General features: G+C 41.0%; 1 protein-coding gene across 6 annotated transcripts in view; it reads right to left on the bottom strand.

Annotated features, from left to right (window-relative positions):
- The window catches only part of ZP2 (zona pellucida glycoprotein 2), a 35,320-nt gene that overhangs the window by 7,828 nt on the left and 7,000 nt on the right, over window positions 1–20,492 (bottom strand). The window contains exons 1-5 of one of the 6 annotated variants that reach the window (XR_003508738.1): window positions 3,905–4,496; window positions 3,733–3,809; window positions 2,824–2,907; window positions 2,313–2,407; window positions 422–574 (exon numbers count right to left, since the gene is read on the bottom strand). Coding sequence is in view for 5 of the 6 variants with exons in the window: in XM_027527768.1 (XP_027383569.1) it covers window positions 422–574; window positions 2,313–2,407; window positions 2,824–2,907; window positions 3,733–3,809; window positions 3,905–4,059 (564 nt within the window). In the remaining variant the exon portion in view is untranslated. Of the gene's footprint in view, window positions 1–421; window positions 575–2,312; window positions 2,408–2,823; window positions 2,908–3,732; window positions 3,810–3,904; window positions 4,501–5,098; window positions 5,289–20,492 lie in introns of those variants that run through there. The other 5 variants (XM_027527769.1, XM_027527768.1, XM_027527766.1 and 2 more) reach the window with 5 other exon arrangements.

Here is a 20,492-nt window from a genome sequence, read left to right as displayed (position 1 = left end):
ACTTATAATAAAGTATGAATATTTTTGCCCACTGTTGCTATTAGCCATTTGAGACTAAAAAGTCCATGAGTACATGCTGTTTTTCTCATTTATGATTTCCTAGCAACTGGTATAGGGCCTGGTACATAAATATCCAGTTTGTCAAGCTACCAACTGAATCCTTTTTATTGCTAAAACATGATGTGCTGAGTGCTTATATCTATCTTCTTAGTTTTTAAAGTCACCCTATGTGGTGTTATTGTCCCCCACTTCAGATTTTAAAAAGGTCTCATTGCAGTTAAGAAATCAGTCCAAAGCCACATAGCAAGTCAGTAGTGAAATACAGGATTGCAATCCTGATCTTGTTCTGAAGTCCAGCTCTCTCTAGACCACATTCCCCCTGTAGTAGCTGGATGAGAAGCACTCAGGCTGCTTCACTCACAGACATGAAATCCTTCGAGCAGATTGTGGATCCCGAATGCTGATCATGTCTTCCTGCTTGCATAACCGGACAGCTGACATGATACAAGACAGTCTTTTGTCTATGGGCAGTATTGTCATTCATGAATGTGATGGTCATCTGGTGCTGGCCAAGCTGTATGAAAATGGCATAGTAAGGACAGAGTGTTAGAACTTCAATGAGAAAGGGGATTCCAAAATACCATCTGACTCAGCTGATTAGCAAAACCCTTAAAAGTCAATCAGTACCACAGTTCTAAAAAGTCCCTCATTCCTATACCAGGAGATTCTTTAGCCTCTTTAGATATCCCAGGACTCATTCATTGGCAGAGAACAGCTCCTTGAGTTTTAGGGCTCAGAGTCCAGTTTTTGTTTTCCCTTTACATTCACCCTATGTCTGAGTATCAAGGTCCTATTGGGCTTGCTGCCTCTATCAAGAGATAGAAATACTTACTGAGCACCTACTTTAGCAGCCATTGTGCTGGGTGCTGGACAGGGCCATCTTTGCCATTTCCCCTGGCTCAGGGAATTCTGTCTAAAGCAGTGGTCAAGTAACAAATTTCTATAAAGTGTTAGTAAATATTTAGACTTTTTAGGCCACGTATGCTTTTAACATTTTTAAAATGCTTAAAAAACTAAAGCCATTCTTAGCTTGATGACCATCACACATAGATCATGGACTGGCTGTGGCCATACACGGGTCATTCTGCAGACCTTTGTTCTAAAGGAATACAACACTAAGCTCCCTAAAGTTGGGAACGTCCATTTTAGAAGGGAAAGTTCTCTTAATTACTGGAGATCTTCAGTAGATTCAGATGAAGTAGACTGTTAAGACTTGTAGGATGTACCCTAGACCTATTAAGTCAACTAAGTGACTTCTGTACTTTACAAAGTTCCCTAAGTGATTGTTTGCACATAAAGCCTGAAAAGGACTTAGCCTTCTTTTACTGCTCCTAATAACCCTGATTGGGTAGCACTATTGCTTGACAGTAGAAAATCCTATTTTTCAGCTGCTGCTCACCTTCCAGCATAGAGGTACCAGCACTCCATTTGCCAGCACCAAAATAGCATCCCCTTTTCCATGAGGGGTGTAGATCAAAATAGCTCGTTTGATCATTTGCTGTGTCTACATACTATGCCTAGTCCTTCACTGTGTCATTCGTCTTTAGATACCTTATGGAAAGATATCATAATCCATTTTCCAGTGGACAAGTAGAGGCTTAGAAAGGTTAGCTAACTTACTCCAAATCATAGATAGATAGTGGCAAAGACAGAAATAAAGCCCAAAGCCTCAATTCAAGGGTAAGCTCAGCATTGGAGTTTTGAGTCTAATATATCTTTATTGAGAGTTCCTGTATGCCATGGAGGTTATTTGGCAATATTCTTGGCTTGTACCCATCAGATGACCAGTAGCTGCCCTCTCCTTCCTCCCCCAACAGCTGTGGTAAGTGTCTCCAAATGTTGCAGGATGTTCTCTGGGATGACCAAAGAGAAAGATCACCCTGATTGAGAACCACTGCTCTACTCCAAAGCTTTAACTCCTAGGTTGCTGCTGCTGCTGCTGCTGCTAAGTCGCTTCAGTCGTGTCCAACTCTGTGCAACCCCATAGGCGGCAGCCCACCAGGCTCCGCCGCCCCTAGGATTCTCCAGGCAAGAACACTGGAGTGGGTTGTCATTTCCTTCTCCAATGCATTAAAGTGAAAAGTGAAAGTGAAGTCACTCAGTCATGTCCAACTCTCAGTGATCCCATGGACTGCAGCCTACCAGGATCCTCCATCCATGGAATTTTCCAGGCAAGAGTACTGGAGTGGGGTGCCATCGCCTTCTCCGAACTCCTAGGTTACTACTTCCCAAATTACTCCTCAATTACTTACCACTCTTTTGGTACAGCTTTCATATGGGGCCTTCAGTGTGAGCTTTTCTGGGTCCAGAACATAAGTGCAGTTCAGCATTTTAAGACCAAGGGAATCTGCAGAAACAAGAGCAGCTTTAGAAAGGAGATGGCCAAGATGTATTTATATCTTATATTTCAGTGACAGAGTCAACCAAAGCTACATAAGCAAGACTGCAAATCCATTTCTAAGGTACTTCAATCACTTCTTACTTTTTATTTTCCCAACTGGGATATAACCCAAGCTCTGAGAGATGCTGTGATTTGAAGCTAGACTTTTCTTAGTGAATCCTAAGATAAGACAGATTTCCAAAGACAGACAAGGTCTTCCACTCTTAGGAGTCACGATGCAGTTCAAGGACCCTGTGACATCATGGGATTTGAGCACGACTGCTCCAGAATTTGTGTACTTTGCTCACTGGAAAATGGTGATGACTTTGAGCCAAGGGCTTCCTACTAAGTAAGACTTAAATGAGACAATACACATTACTTACCCACCACAGATGCATGCTGAATCTTGTTGCCAAGAGTTCTTTTAAACTCCACTACCATTCTATTTTCATAGCAAGTGACAGTACCTGAAGAGCAAAGAAAGCACGTGGGGCATCTTTGAACACAGGAGGCATGATTCCTACAGAAGTGTATTGAGGAAACTTTCCTCTTTAACGCATAAGGAAGGATGCCAGTTGGGAGAGGCAAAGCTTATTCCCCATCCTGGGGAGCTTACAAGTTGATGGGAATACATAACTATGATGTAAGATACCGAGAACTGTAATGAAGATATCAATTAAATGCCTAGGGCTTTCTATCCAGGAGAAACCTGGATTCGGGTTAACAAGTATGCATGTGGGAACCAGCCTGGAACCCTGATGGAAATAGAAATGGTAGGTCTTTGAAGAATTGGGGAAAAGTTTTGTCTAAAGATCTTTCAATTTGAAGTTTAAAAAATTCCCTAGGTAACTCCAAGAACACATTTTTGAAGAATAATCTGCCAAATAGCTTGACAATGTGCATCCTTTGGCTCAAGTGCAAATCTTAAGAAACTCCTCATTACAAGTGATTTTGCCTGTTATTGATGCTTTCCTCAAGCATGAGTATGTGTTTGAAGATGCCTGCTCCCAAAGATGAGGGCTTGGTAGGTGGTTTGCTGTTCTTTGGGTGCTGTAAAGCTGGAGGCAGTGAGGAAATAGAAGGCAGTGCGGGTGTTTTTCCAAGCTCCTGCATTTAGCTGCAGAGCAAGCTATAGGTAAGCTACGGGAAAACTGAAGTGACTTGATCAAGATAGGCAAAAGAATGACTGGAGATCGTTTAACTCACTTTTGTGTTTTCTGGCCATCTAGGCACCCTAGTTGCAATCCATTTCACAGATGCTTAAGGACATTTCCCTCACCCAAGAGGCCTACCTGGGAAGGCAGGATCCAACTGATTAACATCTATTGAGTTCACCGAAGTCAAAAGGGTGAAAGATAGAAAAAATGACCTGTAGGTGCAGGAGGACATGGGGGAGAAAGTTAAAGAGGAGTGAACTTCAGCAGACAAGGCATTTTGTCCCCTTCTTTCTGCCCCCAGAAATACCTCCAGTCTGCACGGAACCAGCTTGAGGGTCTCCCGCTGTCTCCTCTCTGCCTGCATGCCATGACCGAAGATACCACCAAATCAACCAGGCAGAGGGGCGTGCTGCTCTGGCTTTTATAGCAGGAAACGGGGCTTGGTCCCCGCCCTCTCCCCATTGGAGTCACCTGAATCTTCTCTAGCCCTCCCAGCTGAGAGGAAGGGATTTGGGAAGAGCCTTTCCAGAAGGCCTAAAACAAGCAGAGTTTTCCCCTTCCTGACACTTGCCTTGGTTTTCCACTGGCTGCTCTGCAGCCAATTTAGTTCCTTGAAATTGGCTCAGGTGAATGAATTGGTACATTTTTCCATAACACTAGGAAAAATAGAATCTTTTGGACAAACTCTTTACAACTCAAATGTAGAGTGAGAGAGTGGGGTGGGATTTTTTTGGAGGAAAGATCATCTCTTGTTTACACTGTCTTTGAGTAATAAACCTTTCTTTTAAGTTACTCCTGGTCTCCTGGCTATTGTGGATATCAACCTGACAATGTGCATGAAGAAGTACCTTTTTAAAAATGATGAAACATTATTTTCCCCCAAGTATAGATTTTAATTTTACTTCAAAAAATACAGACAATTAAAGAAGGATATAGAGAAAGGAAAAAATCATCCACTGCAAGTACTTAAGTGTGTAACTCTATGGTCTTTCTCTACAAACATCACACTTAAAAAAAAAATAACAACCTGGGATTGAAGTATAAGTTATGTTTGTAACCTGCTTTTACTACTTTATATGTCATGGACATTTTCCATATCAAACATAAAGATCTCCATTACCATTTTTAATGTTGCGTAGTATTCAATGTCTAGATAAATCAGTGTTTAGCTGTTCTCTAATGATGGACATTAATACAGCTTCCAATGTTTTCATTATTATAAACAATCTGCTGGACTTGTACATTTCCCTGGTTAACTCTCAGGATAGATTACTAGAAGTAGAAATTCTGGGTCAAAAGGAATAGTGACCTGAATAAGAATGTCATACTGTGTAGGAACTGGAGTTTATAGGTGGGGAATCTGAGGAAACCAACTTGCTCAAGCTTTAACAACTGGGTGTCAGAGCCAGGACCAGACTGAGACACCTTGATGTCTGAAGACCACATTCCATAACAGGTGATAATGCTCAAATTCTGTACAAGTTTGTGGGGTAGCACTTACAATTATTTATTTATGTGTTGCTCTTTATGTCTTTATATGTTAACGATGTTTCTTGAGGACTAATCGTCATTCCCTGTTACAGGTGTCTGAAATATTGTTCGTCAGAGTAGTGGTTTCCTTAACTCCCTTGATCGAAACATTCACAGCTGGTACTGAAGAACCTATCTTCAGGGAGGGAATGGAGACACAAATGTAGAGAATGGACTTGAAGACACAGCAAGGGAAGGAGAGGGTAGGACTATTTGTGAAAGTAGCATTGACATATATACCTACCATGTGTAAAATAGTTAGTGGGGAACTGCCATATGACACAGGGAGCCCAGCCTGGCACTCTGTGATGACCTAAAGGGATGGGATGGGTGAGCAGGAGGGAGATTCAAGGGGGAGAGGATATATATATGTATATATAGTTATGACCAATTTGGTTTGTTGTAGGGCAGAAACCCACAAAACATTGTAAAGTAATCATCCTCCAATTAAAAATTCAAAAATGATCATATGGGGCTCTTTGTTAATGTCACAGATTCCTATGTCCCACCCAGAAGCTGCTGACTCAGACTCTCCAGGGGAGGAAACTGGGGTACCGTATGTTTAAGCAATCAGGTGAGTCTTATGATCAGGAAAACTTGGGAAATATCTGAAGGAAGTAGACAAGAAAATGAATGATTGCCAGTGATTAACTTCTTTATGGGAATCAGTTGATTATATTCCAGTGGAATGGAGGAGAGGGAGCAAAATCCAGGATAAGCAGGCTTTTGAAGATAGAGGTGGTGAAAGGATTTAGGTTCTGAGCAGAAGCATGATAGCAATAATTACTTCTAAGCATATATTCCCAAAAGTAGCACTTTTTCTATGACTGTGAAGGTAATTTGTTACCACGATGGTTAAGACTATGATAAGAAGACCATTGGAGAGATTTGAAGACCATTCCATCCAGTAGATGATAGAATGTAGGGGCAAGATTCAGAGAGACCTATTAAGGTAGTCAGAGAGGTAATAGATTAATATGTTCCACCTTCCCAGGCCCCACCCTAGACTTGCTTCTCCCAAAGTTATACCTTTTTCTCCAGAGTGTGAGGTGTTGCCTTGGAAAGGGTAGCTCTGCTCAGATCCCTAAACTGGGGGTTCTGCATGATGAAGGGGCAGCACAAAAGCCCTGAGCAGGAGGCATGGAGATAAGGAGGACCACTCTGAGAACTGGTGAGGGTGATGAGGGTGGTGAGCATGCCAGATATTAATTTCATTTGCCTTGCCCAACCCAGCCAATGCTGCACTTGGGACAGTCACTGAGCAACTAGCTCCAGACTCCCTAAGAATCAATTCTGCAGAAGTGCACAAGGATACGAATGTGTTGGTACGGTTAACTTTGAGAATGAGGAAGGCATGGCTCTCTGCAATCAAGGAGTGTCTCATTTTACTAGTTAGGAAAACAAATCTTTCCAAAAAAGATAGACACTTAATCTTTTACTAAATAAACAGTAGGATCTCTTTCAAAAGTATGTTTTCCACATTCTTTTCAATGAGACGTTTTAAGTGTGTTTATAACTATAAGGTGTTCCTTCTCCTCTTCTGCGAATGCCATGGTCTCTACGTGACGTGAGGCCTCGTCTCACCTGCTAATCACTAGGCATTTCTTGAGGAGAGTTTTAAGTTGTCATGCAGAACAACAATGCAGTATTGTTGCCTCCTTTGGGCAGGTGCTCTCTTTATTTTCTGAAATGCTGTTCTTTTAAACAATAGTTTATAATTCTTAATTTCCAATTCTGTTGCCTTACTTTTCACAACTGTGAAAATATTGAAGATGCCCTAATTGTTATCATCAGGAGATGGTTAGATAAACTCTGAAAAGCTCTAAAAATACTAAAATATATGAATTCAATGGGGTCTGTGACTATTGATACTAAAGACATCCACCATAAATTGGACTATTGGAACTATATTAGTATGTTTTCATATTTTACTTAAAAAAACAAAAATGAGAAACACATGTGTTTCCTATCCATTTATCTGTTTATGTGTGGGTATGTAAGTGTGTGTCTGCATTTATTTACCAGAGAGCCAATGAGTCAATTGAGGGAGGAGTCAGTGCAGATATCTAGGCAGTCCACACCAATCCAGCTATGCTGGATGTTCACAACCATTATCAGTTCTGATTTGTTTGAGCTCTTGCTGTACTGGCTATAAATATACATAATATATCATTCTTGTAACAGGAATAGGGAGATAGGAGTGGTACTTTCTCTTAAATTTCATTCAGTTGATTGAATTGTCTTGCTGATAAATAACAAGGTAAAGTAATTTAAAATTGATAAAAGTTAATCTGATTTGTATATGTTATCTGTAAATGTTATAAAATGAAAAGCCCATGAATTCAAACTTCATGGTATAGATATATTGCCCAAGTGAGTGGATTTGATTCATACAACTTCCAAAATCCAACTTCTCAATATGAAATGAATAAAATAAGCCTAAGAGGTTTTTGTGACTTGCCCAAGGTCATATAGAAAGTTAGCAGAGCTCCAGGGAGAAACCAAGTCTTCTGATACCTACTTCCAGGCTTATTCTAATTCATTATGGTTCTGTGTGTGTGCGTGTCTGTGTCTGTGTATGAGTGTTCTAAAACTCCATGCTTCTCTTGCAGTTCACGTAGCTTTAAAAGTACAAGATAGCACTAATTATAATTTAGTTTCAGAAGGTTGTGAAAGTCACTCAGTTGTGTCCAACTCTTTGTGACCTCATGGACTATACAATCCATGGAATTCTCCAGGCCAGAATACTGGAGTGGGTAGCTGTTCCCTTCTCCAGGGGATCTTCCCAACCCAGAGATTGAACCCAGGTCTCCCACATTGCAGGTGGATTCTTTACCAGCTGAGGCACAAGGGAAGCAAATACTGGAGCGGGTAGCCTTTCCCTTCTCCAGGGGATCCTCCCAACCTAGGAATCGAACCAGGATCACCTGCATTGCAGGTGGATTCTTACCAACTGAACTACCAGGGAAGCCCCATATGATTTAGTGGTATTAGATAAACAAGAAATATAGAATCTTCTATCAGGTAGGCTAACATAGCTTAACATCACTTTCAAATATAGAATATGAATTTAACTTGTAAACGTAAGATAGACTATGTTAATAAGAATGCTTTTGAAAAACATATGGTAGCTACTTTAATTATACAATGTTAATGTCACTTGAGATCTGACAGAATGTGGTCTGCTGGAGAAGGGAATGGCAAACCACTTCAGTATTCTTGCCTTGAGAACCCCATGAACAGTATGAAAAGGCAAAATGATAGGATACTGAAAGAGGAACTCTCCAGGTCAGTAGGGGCCCAATATGCTACTGGAGATCAGTGGAGAAATAACTATATAAAGAATGAAGGGATGGAGCCAAAGCAAAAACAATACCCGGCTATGGATGTGACTGGTGACAGAAGCAAGGTCCGATGCTATAAAGAGCAATATTGCATAGGAACCTGGAATGTCAGGTAATCAAGGCAAATTGGAAGTGGTCAAACAAGAGATGGCAAGAGTGAATGTCAACATTCTAGGAATCAGCGAACTAAAATGGACAGGAATGGGGGAATTTAACTCAGATGACCATTATATCTACTACTGCGGGCAGGAATCCCTCAGAAGAAATGGAGTAGCCATCATGGTCAACAAAAGAGTCCAAAATGCAGTACTTGGATGCAATCTCAAAAACGACAGAATGATCTCTGTTCGATTCCAAGGCAAACCGTTCAATATCACAGTAATCCAAGTCTATGCCCCAACCAGTAATGCTGAAGAAGCTGAAGTTGAACGATTCTATGAAGACCTATAAGACCTTTTAGAACTAACACCCAAAAAAGATGTCCTTTTCATTATAGGGAACTAGAATGCAAAAGTAGGAAGTCAAGAAACACCTGGAGTAACAGGCAAATTTGGCCTTGGAATACGGAATGAAGCAGGGCAAAGACTAGTAGAGTTTTGCCAAGAAAATGCACTGGTCATAATAAACACCCTCTTCCAACAACACAAGAGAAGACTCTATACATGGACATCACCAGATGGTCAACACCAAAATCAGATTGCTTATATTCTTTGCAGCCAAAGATGGAGAAGCTCTATACAGTCAACAAAAACATGACCAGGAGCTGACTGTGGCTCAGATCATGAACTCCTTATTGCCAAATTCAGACTTAAATTGAAGAAAGTAGGGAAAACCACTAGACCATTCAGGTATGACCTAAATCAAATCCCTTATGATTATATAGTGGAAGTGAGAAATAGATTTAAGGGCCTAGATCTGATAGATGGAATGCCTGATGAACGATGGAATGAGATTCGTGACATTTTACAGGAGACAGGGATCAAGATCATCCCCATGGAAAAGAAATGCAAAAAAGCAAAATGGCTGTCTGGGGAGGCCTTACAAATAGCTGTGAAAAGAAGAGAAGTGAAAAGCAAAGGAGAAAAGGAAAGATATATGCATCTGAATGTGGCGTTCCAAAGAATAGGAAGAAGAGATAAGAAAGCCTTCCTCAGTGTTCAATGCAAAGATAGAGGAAAACAACAGAATGGGAAAGACTAGAGATCTCTTCAAGAAAATTAGAGATACCAAGGGGACATGTCATGCAAAGATGGGCTTGATAAAGGACAGAAATGGTATGGACCTAACAGAAGCAGAAGATATTAAGAAGAGGTGGCAAGAATACACAGAAGAACTGTACAAAAAAAGATCTTCACGACCCAGATAATCACGATGGTGTGATCACTGACCTAAAGCCAGACATCCTGGAATGTGAAGTCAAGTGGGCCTTAGAAAGCATCACTATGAACAAAGCTAGTGGAGGTGATGGAATTCCAGTTGAGCTATTTCAAATCCTGAAAGATGATGCTGTGAAAGTGCTGCACTCAATATGCCAGCAAATTTGGAAAACTCAGCAGTGGCCACAGGACTGGAAAAGGTCAGTTTTCATTCCAATCCCAAAGAAAGGCAATGCCAAAGAATGCTCAAACTACCACACAATTGCACTCATCTCACAGGCTAGTAAAGTAATGCTCAAAATTCTCCAAGCCAGGCTTCAGCAACACGTGAGCCATGAACTTCCTGATGTTCAAGCTGGTTTTAGAAAAGGCAGAGGAACCAGAGATCAAATTGCCAATATCCGCTGGATCATGGAAAAAGCAAGAGAGTTCCAGAAAAACATCTATTTCTGCTTTATTGACTATGCCAAAGCCTTTGACTGTGTGGATCACAATCAACTGTGGAAAATTCTTCAAGAGATGGGAATATGAGACCACCTGACCTGCCTTTTGAGAAATCTGTATGCAGGTCAAGAAGCAACAGTTAGAACTGGACATGTAACAACAGACTGGTTCCAAATAGGAAAAGGAGTACGTCAAGGCTGTATATTATCACCTGCTTATTTAACTTATATGCAGAGTACATCATGAGAAACGCTGGACTTGAAGAAACACAAGCTGGAATCAAGATTGCAGGGAAAAATATCAATAACCTCAGGTATTCAGATGACACTACCCTTATGGCAGAAAGTGAAGAGGAACTCAAAAGCCTCTTGATGAAAGTGAAAGTGGAGAGTGAAGAAGTTGGCTTAAAGCTCAACATTCAGAAAACTAAGATCATGGCATCTGGTCCCATCACTTCATGGGAAATAGATGGGGAAACAGTGTCAGACTTTATTTTGGGGGGCTCCAAAATCACTGCAGATGGTGACTGCAGCCATGAAATTAAAAGACGCTTACTCCTTGGAAAGAAAGTTATGACCAACCTGGATAGAATATTCAAAAGCAGAGACATTACTTTGCCAACAAAGGTCTGTCTAGTCAAGGCTACGGTTTTTCCTGTGGTCATGTATGGATGTGAGAGTTGGACTGTGAAGAAGGCTGAGCGCCGAAGAATTGATGCTTTTGAACTGTGGTGTTGGAGAAGACTCTTGAGAGTCTCTTGGACTGCAAGGAGATCCAACCAGTCCATTCTGAAGGAGAGCAGCCCTGGGATTCCTTTGGAGGGAATGATACTGAAGCTGAAACTCCAGTACTTTGGCCACCTCATGTGAAGAGTTGACTCATTGGAAAAGACTCTGATGCTGGGAGGGATTGGGGGCAGGAGGAGAAGGGGACGACAGAGGATGAGATGGCTGGATGGCATCACTGACTCGAAGGACGTGAGTCTGAGTGAACTCCGGGAGTTGGTGATGGACAGGGAGGCCTGGCGTGCTGCAATTCATGGGGTCACAAAGAGTCGGACACGACTGAGCGACTGAACTGAACTGAATGTCATTTTAACCCTTTGGATCTTTAGCTAGATTGAAATTGAATGAGGTTTGTAACAGAAATGGATTCATAAAGAAATTGGACAAAGGCATATAAAAGGCTTCATTAATCTGTTAATAGAAAGATAGGGCATCTTAAATGAAAGACAGAGAAGGCTCAGAAGTTCTAAATAAAAACTTGTATACTTACAAATATTACAGGTTACTCCATACCTAGTAGCTAGGATAATTGTTACCACAGAGAGAAAGATTTCCTTGGCAATATCGCGTAGTCCCTCCAGTTGATAGAATATAAAATGTTTAAGCTCTTAAGATGACGTGGTAGATCAGTTGTAAAGGTCCCAATCTTCCACCCATCCGTGGACTCCCACTCTTTGCAGTGTGCTTTGCAGTTAGCCTGGTCCTCCTTGCTCCTCCTTCTTCCTGAATCTGACTGACTTTGTGACTTGTTTTGGCCAATAGAATGTGATGGAAATGATGGTACGCCAGTTCTGAGGCTAGGTCTTTTGAAGCGCATATACATATGCACTCTGTCTTAGCATTCTTCATTCACTGTGAGAACAAACCCAGAGTATCCTCCAGATGATAAAGAATCACAAGGAGCAGAGACAGGTCATCTAAGCTGTTCAGTTCAGTTCAGTGGCTCAGTCGTGTCCGATTCTTTGCGACCCCATGGACTGCAGCACACCAGGACTCCCTGTCCATCACCAACTCCCAGAGTTTACTCAAACTCCTGACCATTGAGTCAGTGATGCCATCCAACCATCTCATCCTCTGTCATCTCCTTCTCTTCTCGCCTTCAATCTTTCCCAGCATCAAGGTCTTTTCAAATGAGTCAGCTCTTTGCATCAGGTGGCCAAAGTATTGGAGCTTCAGCTTCAACATCAGTCCTCCCAATGAACATTCAGGACTGATTTCCTTTAGGATGGACTGGTTGGATCTCCTTGCAGTCCAAGGGACTCTCAAGAGTCTTCTCCAACACCACAGTTCAAAAGCATCAATTCTTCTCTGCTCAGCTTTCTTTATAGTCCAACTCTCATATCCTTATATGACTACTGGAAAAACCATAGCCTTGACATTTAAGCTGAGGCCATGCTAAAGCAACCAGTTCCCAGCTGACCTGCCAGTTGACTGCTGATGAATGAGTGAGCCACACCAAGGTCAGCTGAGCACAGAAGAATTGACCAGTTAACTGGAGATTTGTGAGTTAAATCAATGCTTATTCTTTAAAGCCATTCAATTTTGGATGGTTTGTTAAGTAGCATGATTGTGGCACTGGTTGTATGTGACTACTATTTAGAATTCCTATTTCAAAATTAGCCCAGTTTTACATTATGGAAGTACATGTATTTTCTAGGGGAGCATGTGCTGAGCAACCATAAAACTGTAGAGTCTCAAAAGAAGCAACACACATTTGTACATTTGTACACACAGATTTGTCTGCACATTTGTACAAGTGCAGACAAAGACACGCTTTAAGGGCTATGCTTTCTGATGGGAGACACCAAATGGCTATGTATGTGACAAATAAAACCTAAGCATAACTAAGTAAATTTAAATACACAGACGTTTGTTCTTTTCTGTCCAGTATCCTTTTCTCTGACTTCCCAGGTGGCATAGTGGTAAAGAATCTATCTGCCAGTGCAGGAGACACAAGAGACATGGGTTCAATTCCTTGGTTAGGAAGATCCCCTGGAGTAGGAAATGGCAATCCACTCCAGTATTCTTGCCTGAAAAATTCCATGGGCAGAGGAGCCTGGTGGGCTACAGTCCATGGGGATGCAAAGAGTTGGACATGACCAAGCATGAGCACAAATGATCTTTTTCTTTTGGTAGCAATACCATGATGGGCTTCAGGGAACTCTCCCATTAGATACAATCTTACTGAGACTTCTAGTCAAGCTGCTTCCAAGCTGCTTGGACAAGGGGTAGGCACAAGACTGAAGCTATCAAACAAGCTCTCTATAGAATTTGGGTCTTGATTAGGGTAACACAGGTTGAAGCTCCACCTATTTCCTGAAGGGTTGTCTATTCAAGTAACCCTTAATTCTGTTAAATCTCCTTTCACTAAATTTCTAATCTACCCCTTCCTATTTTGGTTCTCAGGGGGGTTTTATAAACCCATGCCTTTATCATTCACATCTCACACAGAATACTGGGAAAGAATAGATGGTCCTCAGAAACCCTCATAAGTATCTGTAGGAAGGAGGGAAGGGCATTTTTGCCCTCTGTGTATAGGTCCTATGCTGGACACTGATGGATAACCTTCAAGATAGGAATAAGAAAAGGAAATAAAGGCTCCTTAAGTGAATTTCCCCCAAGCTGATTAGCTACTAAGTAGAAAGCTGTTATGGAATGGATTTGTCCCCCACAATTTTTTTAATATTTTATTGAAGTATGATATGACAGGGCTGTCTGTTGTCACCCTGCTTATTTAACCTATATATTGAACACGTCATGAGAAATGCCAGGCTGAATGAGAAATGCTGAGCTGGAATCAAGATAGGCAGGAGAAATATCAACAACCTGAGATATGTGGATGATACTCCTTTAATGGCAGAAAGTAAAGAAGGACTAAAGAGCATCTTGATGAGGGTGAAGGGGGAGAGTGAAAGAGTCAGCTTAAAACTAAATATTAAAAAACTAAGATCTGACCCCATTACTTTATGACAAATAGAAGGGGAAAATGTGGAAGTAGTGACAGATTTCCTCTTTTTGGGCTCTGAAATCACTGTGGATGGTGCCTCTAGCCATGAAATCAGAAGATGATTGCTACTTGGCAGGAAAGCTATGACAAACCCAGACAGGGTCTTGAAAAACAGAGACATTACTCTGCTGACAAAGGCCTGTAGTCAAGGCTATGGTCTTCCCAGTGGTCTAGTATGTTTGTGAGAGCTGGACAGTGAAGAAGGCAGAGCACCAAAGAATTGATGCCTTTGGACTGGGGTTCTGGAGAAGACTCCTGAGAGTCCCATGGACAGCAAGGAGATCAAACCAGTCAATCTTAAGGGAAACCAACCCTGAATACTCATTGGAAGGACTGATGCTGAAGCTGAAGCTCCAGTATTTTGATCACCTGATGTGAACAGCCAATGCATTGGAAAAGTCACTGGTGCTGGGAGAGATTGAGGGCAGAATGAGAAGAAGGCATCAGAGGATGAGATGGTTGGATGGCATCACCAATGCAATGGACATGAACTTGGACAATCTTCGGGAGATGGTGAGGGACAGGGAGGTCTGGTGTGCTGCAGTCCATGGGGCTGCAAAGAGTCGAACACAATTGGGTAACTGAACAACAACATAGTTCATTTACAATGTTGTGTTAATTTCTGCTGTACAGCAAAGTGATTCAGTTATACACACATACACATACACACATACACATATTTTTTTTCATATTCTTTTCCATTGTCATTTATCACAGGATATTGAGTATAGTTCCCTGTGCTATACAGTAGGATCTTATTGTTTATCCATCCTATATACTCTAGTTTGCATCTGCTAATCCCAAACTCCCAATCCTTCCTTTCCCACCCCTTTCCCCCTTGACAACCACAAGTCTGTTCTCTGTGTATGTGAGTTTGCTTCTGTTTTGTAGATACATTTATTTGTATCATATTTTATATTTCACATATAGGTAATATTGTATGGTATTTGTCTTTCGCTTTTTGACTTACTTTGCTTAGTATGATAATCTCTAGGTCCATGCACCTTCCTGCAAAATACATTATTTCATTTTTTATGACTGAGTATTGTATATCTCACATCTTCTTTATCCATTCCTTGGACATTTAGGTTGTTTTCATGTCTTGGCTATTGTAAACAGTGCTGCTACGAGTATTGGGTTTTTTTTTTTTTGCTGTTGTTTTGTTTTTGGTCATTAAATCATGTACGACTGTTTTGCAACTCCATGGACTGTGGCCCACCAGGCTCCTCTGTTCACGGGCATAGAATGCATGTATCTTTTCATTTTTAATTGATAATTTAATTTTTATTTTATATTGGAATATAGTTGATTTGTACTATTGTGTTAGTTTCAGGTGTACAGCAAAGTGATTCAGTTATACCTATACATATATTGTTTCTTTTTCAGTTTCTTTTCCTATATAGGTTATTATATAATACTGAGTAGAGTTCTCTGTGCTATAAGTAGGTCTTTGTTGATTATCTAGTTTATATATAGTAGTATGTGTATGTCAATCCCAAACTCCTAATTTATCCCTCCCCTGCCCTTTTCCCCTTTTGTAACCACAAGTTTGTTTTCAAAGTCTGTGAGTCCATTTCTCTTTTGTAAATAAGTTCATTAATATCATTTTTTTTAGATTCCACATATAAGTGATACCGTGTCTTTTTCTGATTTACTTTTACTTAGCATAATAATCTCTAGGTTCACCCATGTTGCTGCAAGTGGCATTATTTCATTCTTTTCAATGGCTGAGTAATATTCCATTGTATATATGTATCACATCTTCTTTATTCCTCTGTTGATGATATTTAGGTTGCTTCCATGTCTGGCTATTGTAAATAGTGCTGCAATGAACACTGAGGTGCATGTATCTTACTGAATTATGGTTTTCTCTGGATATATGCCAAGAGTTATTGCTGGATCATATTTTCGTCAGGGATATTGGCCTGTAGCTTTCTTTTTTTGTGATATCTTTGTCTGGTTTTGACATCAGGGTAATAGTGGCCTCATAGAATGAGTTTGGAAGTGTTTCTTTCTCTGAAATTTTTTGAGAGTTTCAGAAGAATAGGTATTAACTCTTAATGTTTGATATAAATTGCATGTGAAGCTATCCAGTCATAGACTTTTGCCTGTTGGAAGTTTTTAATCACCATTTCAATTTTAGTACTTGTTATCAGTCTGGTCATATTTTCTATTTCTTCCTGGTTCAGTCTTGGAAGATTGTACCTTTCTAAGAATTTCTCCATTTCTTCTGGACTCTCCATTATATGGGCATATAGTTGCTTGTACTAGTCTCTTATGATTCTTTGTATTTCTGTGGTATCCATTGTAACTTCTCCTTTTCTACTTTTCCTTTTATGAATGTGAGTCCTCTTCCTTTTTTTCCCATGAATCTGGATAAGCACATATCAATTTTGTTCATCTTTTCAAAGAACTGCTTTTAGTTTCATTATTCTTTTACACCATTTTCTTCATCTCTGTTTCATTTATTTCCACTCTGATCTTCATGATTTCTTTCCTTCTGCTAACTTTGAGTTTTGTTTGTTCTTGTTTCTGTAGGTGCTTTAGGGTAGGGTTAGGTTGTTTATTTGAGATTTTTCTTGTTTCCTGAAACATAGTTATAGTGCTGTAAACTTACCTCTTATAACTGCTTTTCCAGTCCCATAGTTTTTGGTTTGCCATTTTTTGTTTGTTTGTTTTGTTTTCATTTTCCTCTGGATACTTTCTGATTTCCATTTTGTTTTCTTCACTGACCCATTGTCTGCTTAGTAGCACATTGTTTAGCCTCCATGTGTTTGTGCTTTTTATATTTTTTCTTGTAGTTAATTTCTAATCTCATAGTGTTGTGGCTGGAAAAGATGCTTGAAGTGATTTCAATTTTCATAAATTTACCAAGGTTTGCCTTGTGACCCAGCTTGTGATCTATCCTGGAGAGTGTTCCATACACTTGAGAAGAATGCGTAATCTGCTGATTTCAGATTAAATGTTCTATAAATAGCAATTACGTCCATCTAGTTTAATGTGTCCTTTCAGGCCTGTGCTTCCTTATTGCTTTTCTGTCTGGATGATCTGTCCACCTACGTCAGAGGGGTGCTAAAGTTCCTCACTATTATTGTGTTACTGCCAATTTTCCCTTTCGAGTCTGTTAACATTTGCCTTATATATCAAGGTGCTCCTATGCTGGGTGCATATACATTTACAGTTGTTATATCTTCTTCTTGGATCAATCCCTTGATCTTCATGGAGAGTCCCTTATCTCTTGTGTGTGCATGAGTCACTTCAGTCGTGCCTGACTCTTTGTTCCTCTGTCCAGGGATTCTCTAGGCAAGAACACTGGAGTGGATTGCCATGCTCTCCTCCAAGGAATCTTCCCGACGCAGGGATTGAATCTGCGTCTCTTATGTCTCCTGCATTGGCAGGCAGGTTCTTTACCACTAGCACTATGTGGGAAACTCTTATCTCTTGTAACAGTCTTTATTTTAAAGTCTGTTTTGCCTGATAAGAGTATTGCTACTCCAGCTTTCTTTTGATTTTCATTTTCATGGAATATCTTTTTCCATATACTCACTTTCAGCCTATATGTGTCCCTAGGTCTGAGGTAGTTCTCCTATAGGCAGTATGTATATGGATCTTGTTTTGGTATCCATTCAGCCAGTTTATATCTCTTAGTTGAAGCATTTAATCCATTTACATCAAGTTGGTGGACTAGAAGTATTTGGATCTCATCTCCTCCACAAATACATCAAAAATACATCTACAAATGGAACAATTCCCACAGAACCCCTCTAGAACACTGGCTGAAGACTTCAAATACCTGAAAAGGACAAGAAAGATCTCCATGTAACTGGGTAGAATTGAAAGGGAAAAAAGAGGAAGTGGGATGGGAACTGTGGCCTTAGAAGGGAGCTGAAAAAAGGAAAGGTGCCTGTACCCTGGGAAGCCCCCTCACTTGCAGGGAAATCTGTACAGAAAGTGAGCTTTAGAGGCTCAGAGAAGGGCACGGCAACTGGTTTGTGGCAGACAGAATAGCGAGAGACCTACACAAACTTTGTGTTAACACCCTGCTCATGTAGCCTTAGACACATGTTGCTGGGCTGCGTGAGGGCTGGGTGCTATAACTCGGGGTTTAGAGCACAGTCCTGGAGAGAGAAGTGCTGCTGGCTGCGTGGAGATGCCTGAAGGCACTGGAGTGTGCCATGGCTGCAACTGATATTGTGTGGAGAAAGAAACCCAGGCCTCTATAGGATTGAAGTGCCATTGTTGAGTGACACAAAAAGGGAGAGGTGGGGCTGCCTTGGCAGCCTTTTTCTCCACTTGCTACTCCCTGCCTCAAGGGGCTCTGGAAGAGCCCGCCCCAGCCACCACCTTGGTGGGCTCTCACAACCCAGCCACCATCCCAGCAGGCTTCTGTACCACAGCTGCCACCTCAGGGCATCCCACAGCCCACAGCTGCCTCAGGAGGCTCTGGGATCAGACACCAGTGGGTTGCCCACAGCCAGTCAGGGCTAAAAACCTCAGCTGAGTCCCAGGGCCTTCATGGCCTAGGAAGCAAGGCTGAAATCTCTCTCCTCGGCTGAACAAGCTGCAGATTTACACCTCCACTGCTGGCTTTGTAAATTCAGTCCCTACAGGACATCTGAGTGGACAACAGTGCTCACATGGCTGAGACAGCTCTGGCCTTAGCAGCTGTGGACTTGTGGGCACACACACCTGGGGGCTGGACTGGGCCAGGGTCTAAGCTTGCCTCCATTGTGCTCCTAGCAGATCCAGGTGCACAACTTCTGCAGTTCTTGAACCTGACTTCAGTGCATCTGTGCTGGTGGCCTTGTAAAAACAATATCTGATAGATACCAGGGCTCATTGCCAGAATTTCTAAAGATGAGATGGGGTCAAGGGCAGTGCCAACCGTGGTGCACTTTGTAAGCCTGCAAAATGTATGACAGATAACACAACAGAGCAGTGTCACTGGTTAACAGCTCTGGCAGAGGAATACTCGGCAGCTCCTCTTCCAGTGAGAGCACAGCAATTGCACCTACCTCACACTGCAGCTCAGAAGGCAGCTCAGAAATGGATCTGCAAACTTCCACTCCAACAGCTGGGGAACATGCCTGGCCCATGACAGGGTAGTGACAGCCACATAGCAAACAGGAGCCCCTGCTCAATGTCTAGTGCAGGCTCTGGTCACCAAAACACCAGTTACACCTCCTCTCAAGGGGTAATGGCCAGCAAATGCTGAGGAAAGAGGCAGGAGGCAGACACACTAAAAATAACTTTCACACCAAAAAATAAATCCATACAAATGACACAGGGACACTCCCTAGAAAAAGCCCCTCTAAGACCACAGTATATAATTGTTTCTCCTAAACTCATGGAACGAGAGACATAACTAAAAGAAGCAGAGGAGCCACTCTCAATGAAAAGATCAAGAGGATTTTCCTAAAAAAACAAATGATGTAATAGATCTCTTCAGTCTAATAGACATGAGTTGAAAATAAGAGATAATGAAAATACTGAAGGAATTAGAAATGCTGATCGCTATAAAAGAAACTAGAAAGTGTAAAAGGAAAAATTAGGGAACTCATTCACCAAGGTTAAAGCTAAGCTAAAGCAATGATAGCAGAATGAATAATGCAGAAGAATGAATAAATGATATGAAAGATAGAATAATGGAAATCACCCAATCAGAACAACAGACTAAAAAATCAAATGAAAAAAATGAAAGCAAAATAAGAGACCTATGGGAGAATATAAAGTGTGCCAATCTACACACAATAGGGATCCCAGGAGGAAAAGAAAGTAAAAAGGAAATTGAAAATGTATTTGAAGAAATGATGGCTGATAACTTCTCAAATTCAACAGATATCAAGGAACAGGAAGCACAGAAGGTTAATATACTTGAATAACAGGGTAATTGGAAATCAAAAACATACAATAGATTCATGAAAACCAAAAGAAAAAGAACATAAGCATAATATAATACAAAAGAAAATTATCAAACCACAAAAGGGAAAACAGAAAAGCAAAGGGATAAAGAAGAAATACAAAGTCAACAGGAAAACAACATTTAAAATGGAAATTAATACATATCTGTCAATACCTTAAAAGCCAATGGACTAAATGCTCCAATCAAAAGACCCAGAGTAGCAGAAACAGAATTGCCTTATGATCCATCAATCCCACTGCTGGGCATACACACTGAGGAAACCAGAATTGAAAGAGACACGTGTACCCCAGTGTTCATCGCAGCACTGTTTATAATAGCCAGGACATGGAAGCAACCTAGATGTCCATCAGCAGATGAATGGATAAGCAAGCTGTGGTACATATACACAATGGAGTATTACTCAGCCATTAAAAAGAATACATTTGAATTAGTTCTAATGAGGTGGATGAAACTGGAGCCGATTATACAGAGTGAAGTAAGCCAGAA

This window comes from Bos indicus x Bos taurus, chromosome 25 (assembly GCF_003369695.1).
Source record: "Bos indicus x Bos taurus breed Angus x Brahman F1 hybrid chromosome 25, Bos_hybrid_MaternalHap_v2.0, whole genome shotgun sequence".
Classification (NCBI taxonomy): domain Eukaryota; kingdom Metazoa; phylum Chordata; class Mammalia; order Artiodactyla; family Bovidae; genus Bos; species Bos indicus x Bos taurus.
The sequence above is the reverse complement of the archived record's forward strand: the minus strand, read 5'-3'. Positions and strand labels throughout refer to the sequence as shown.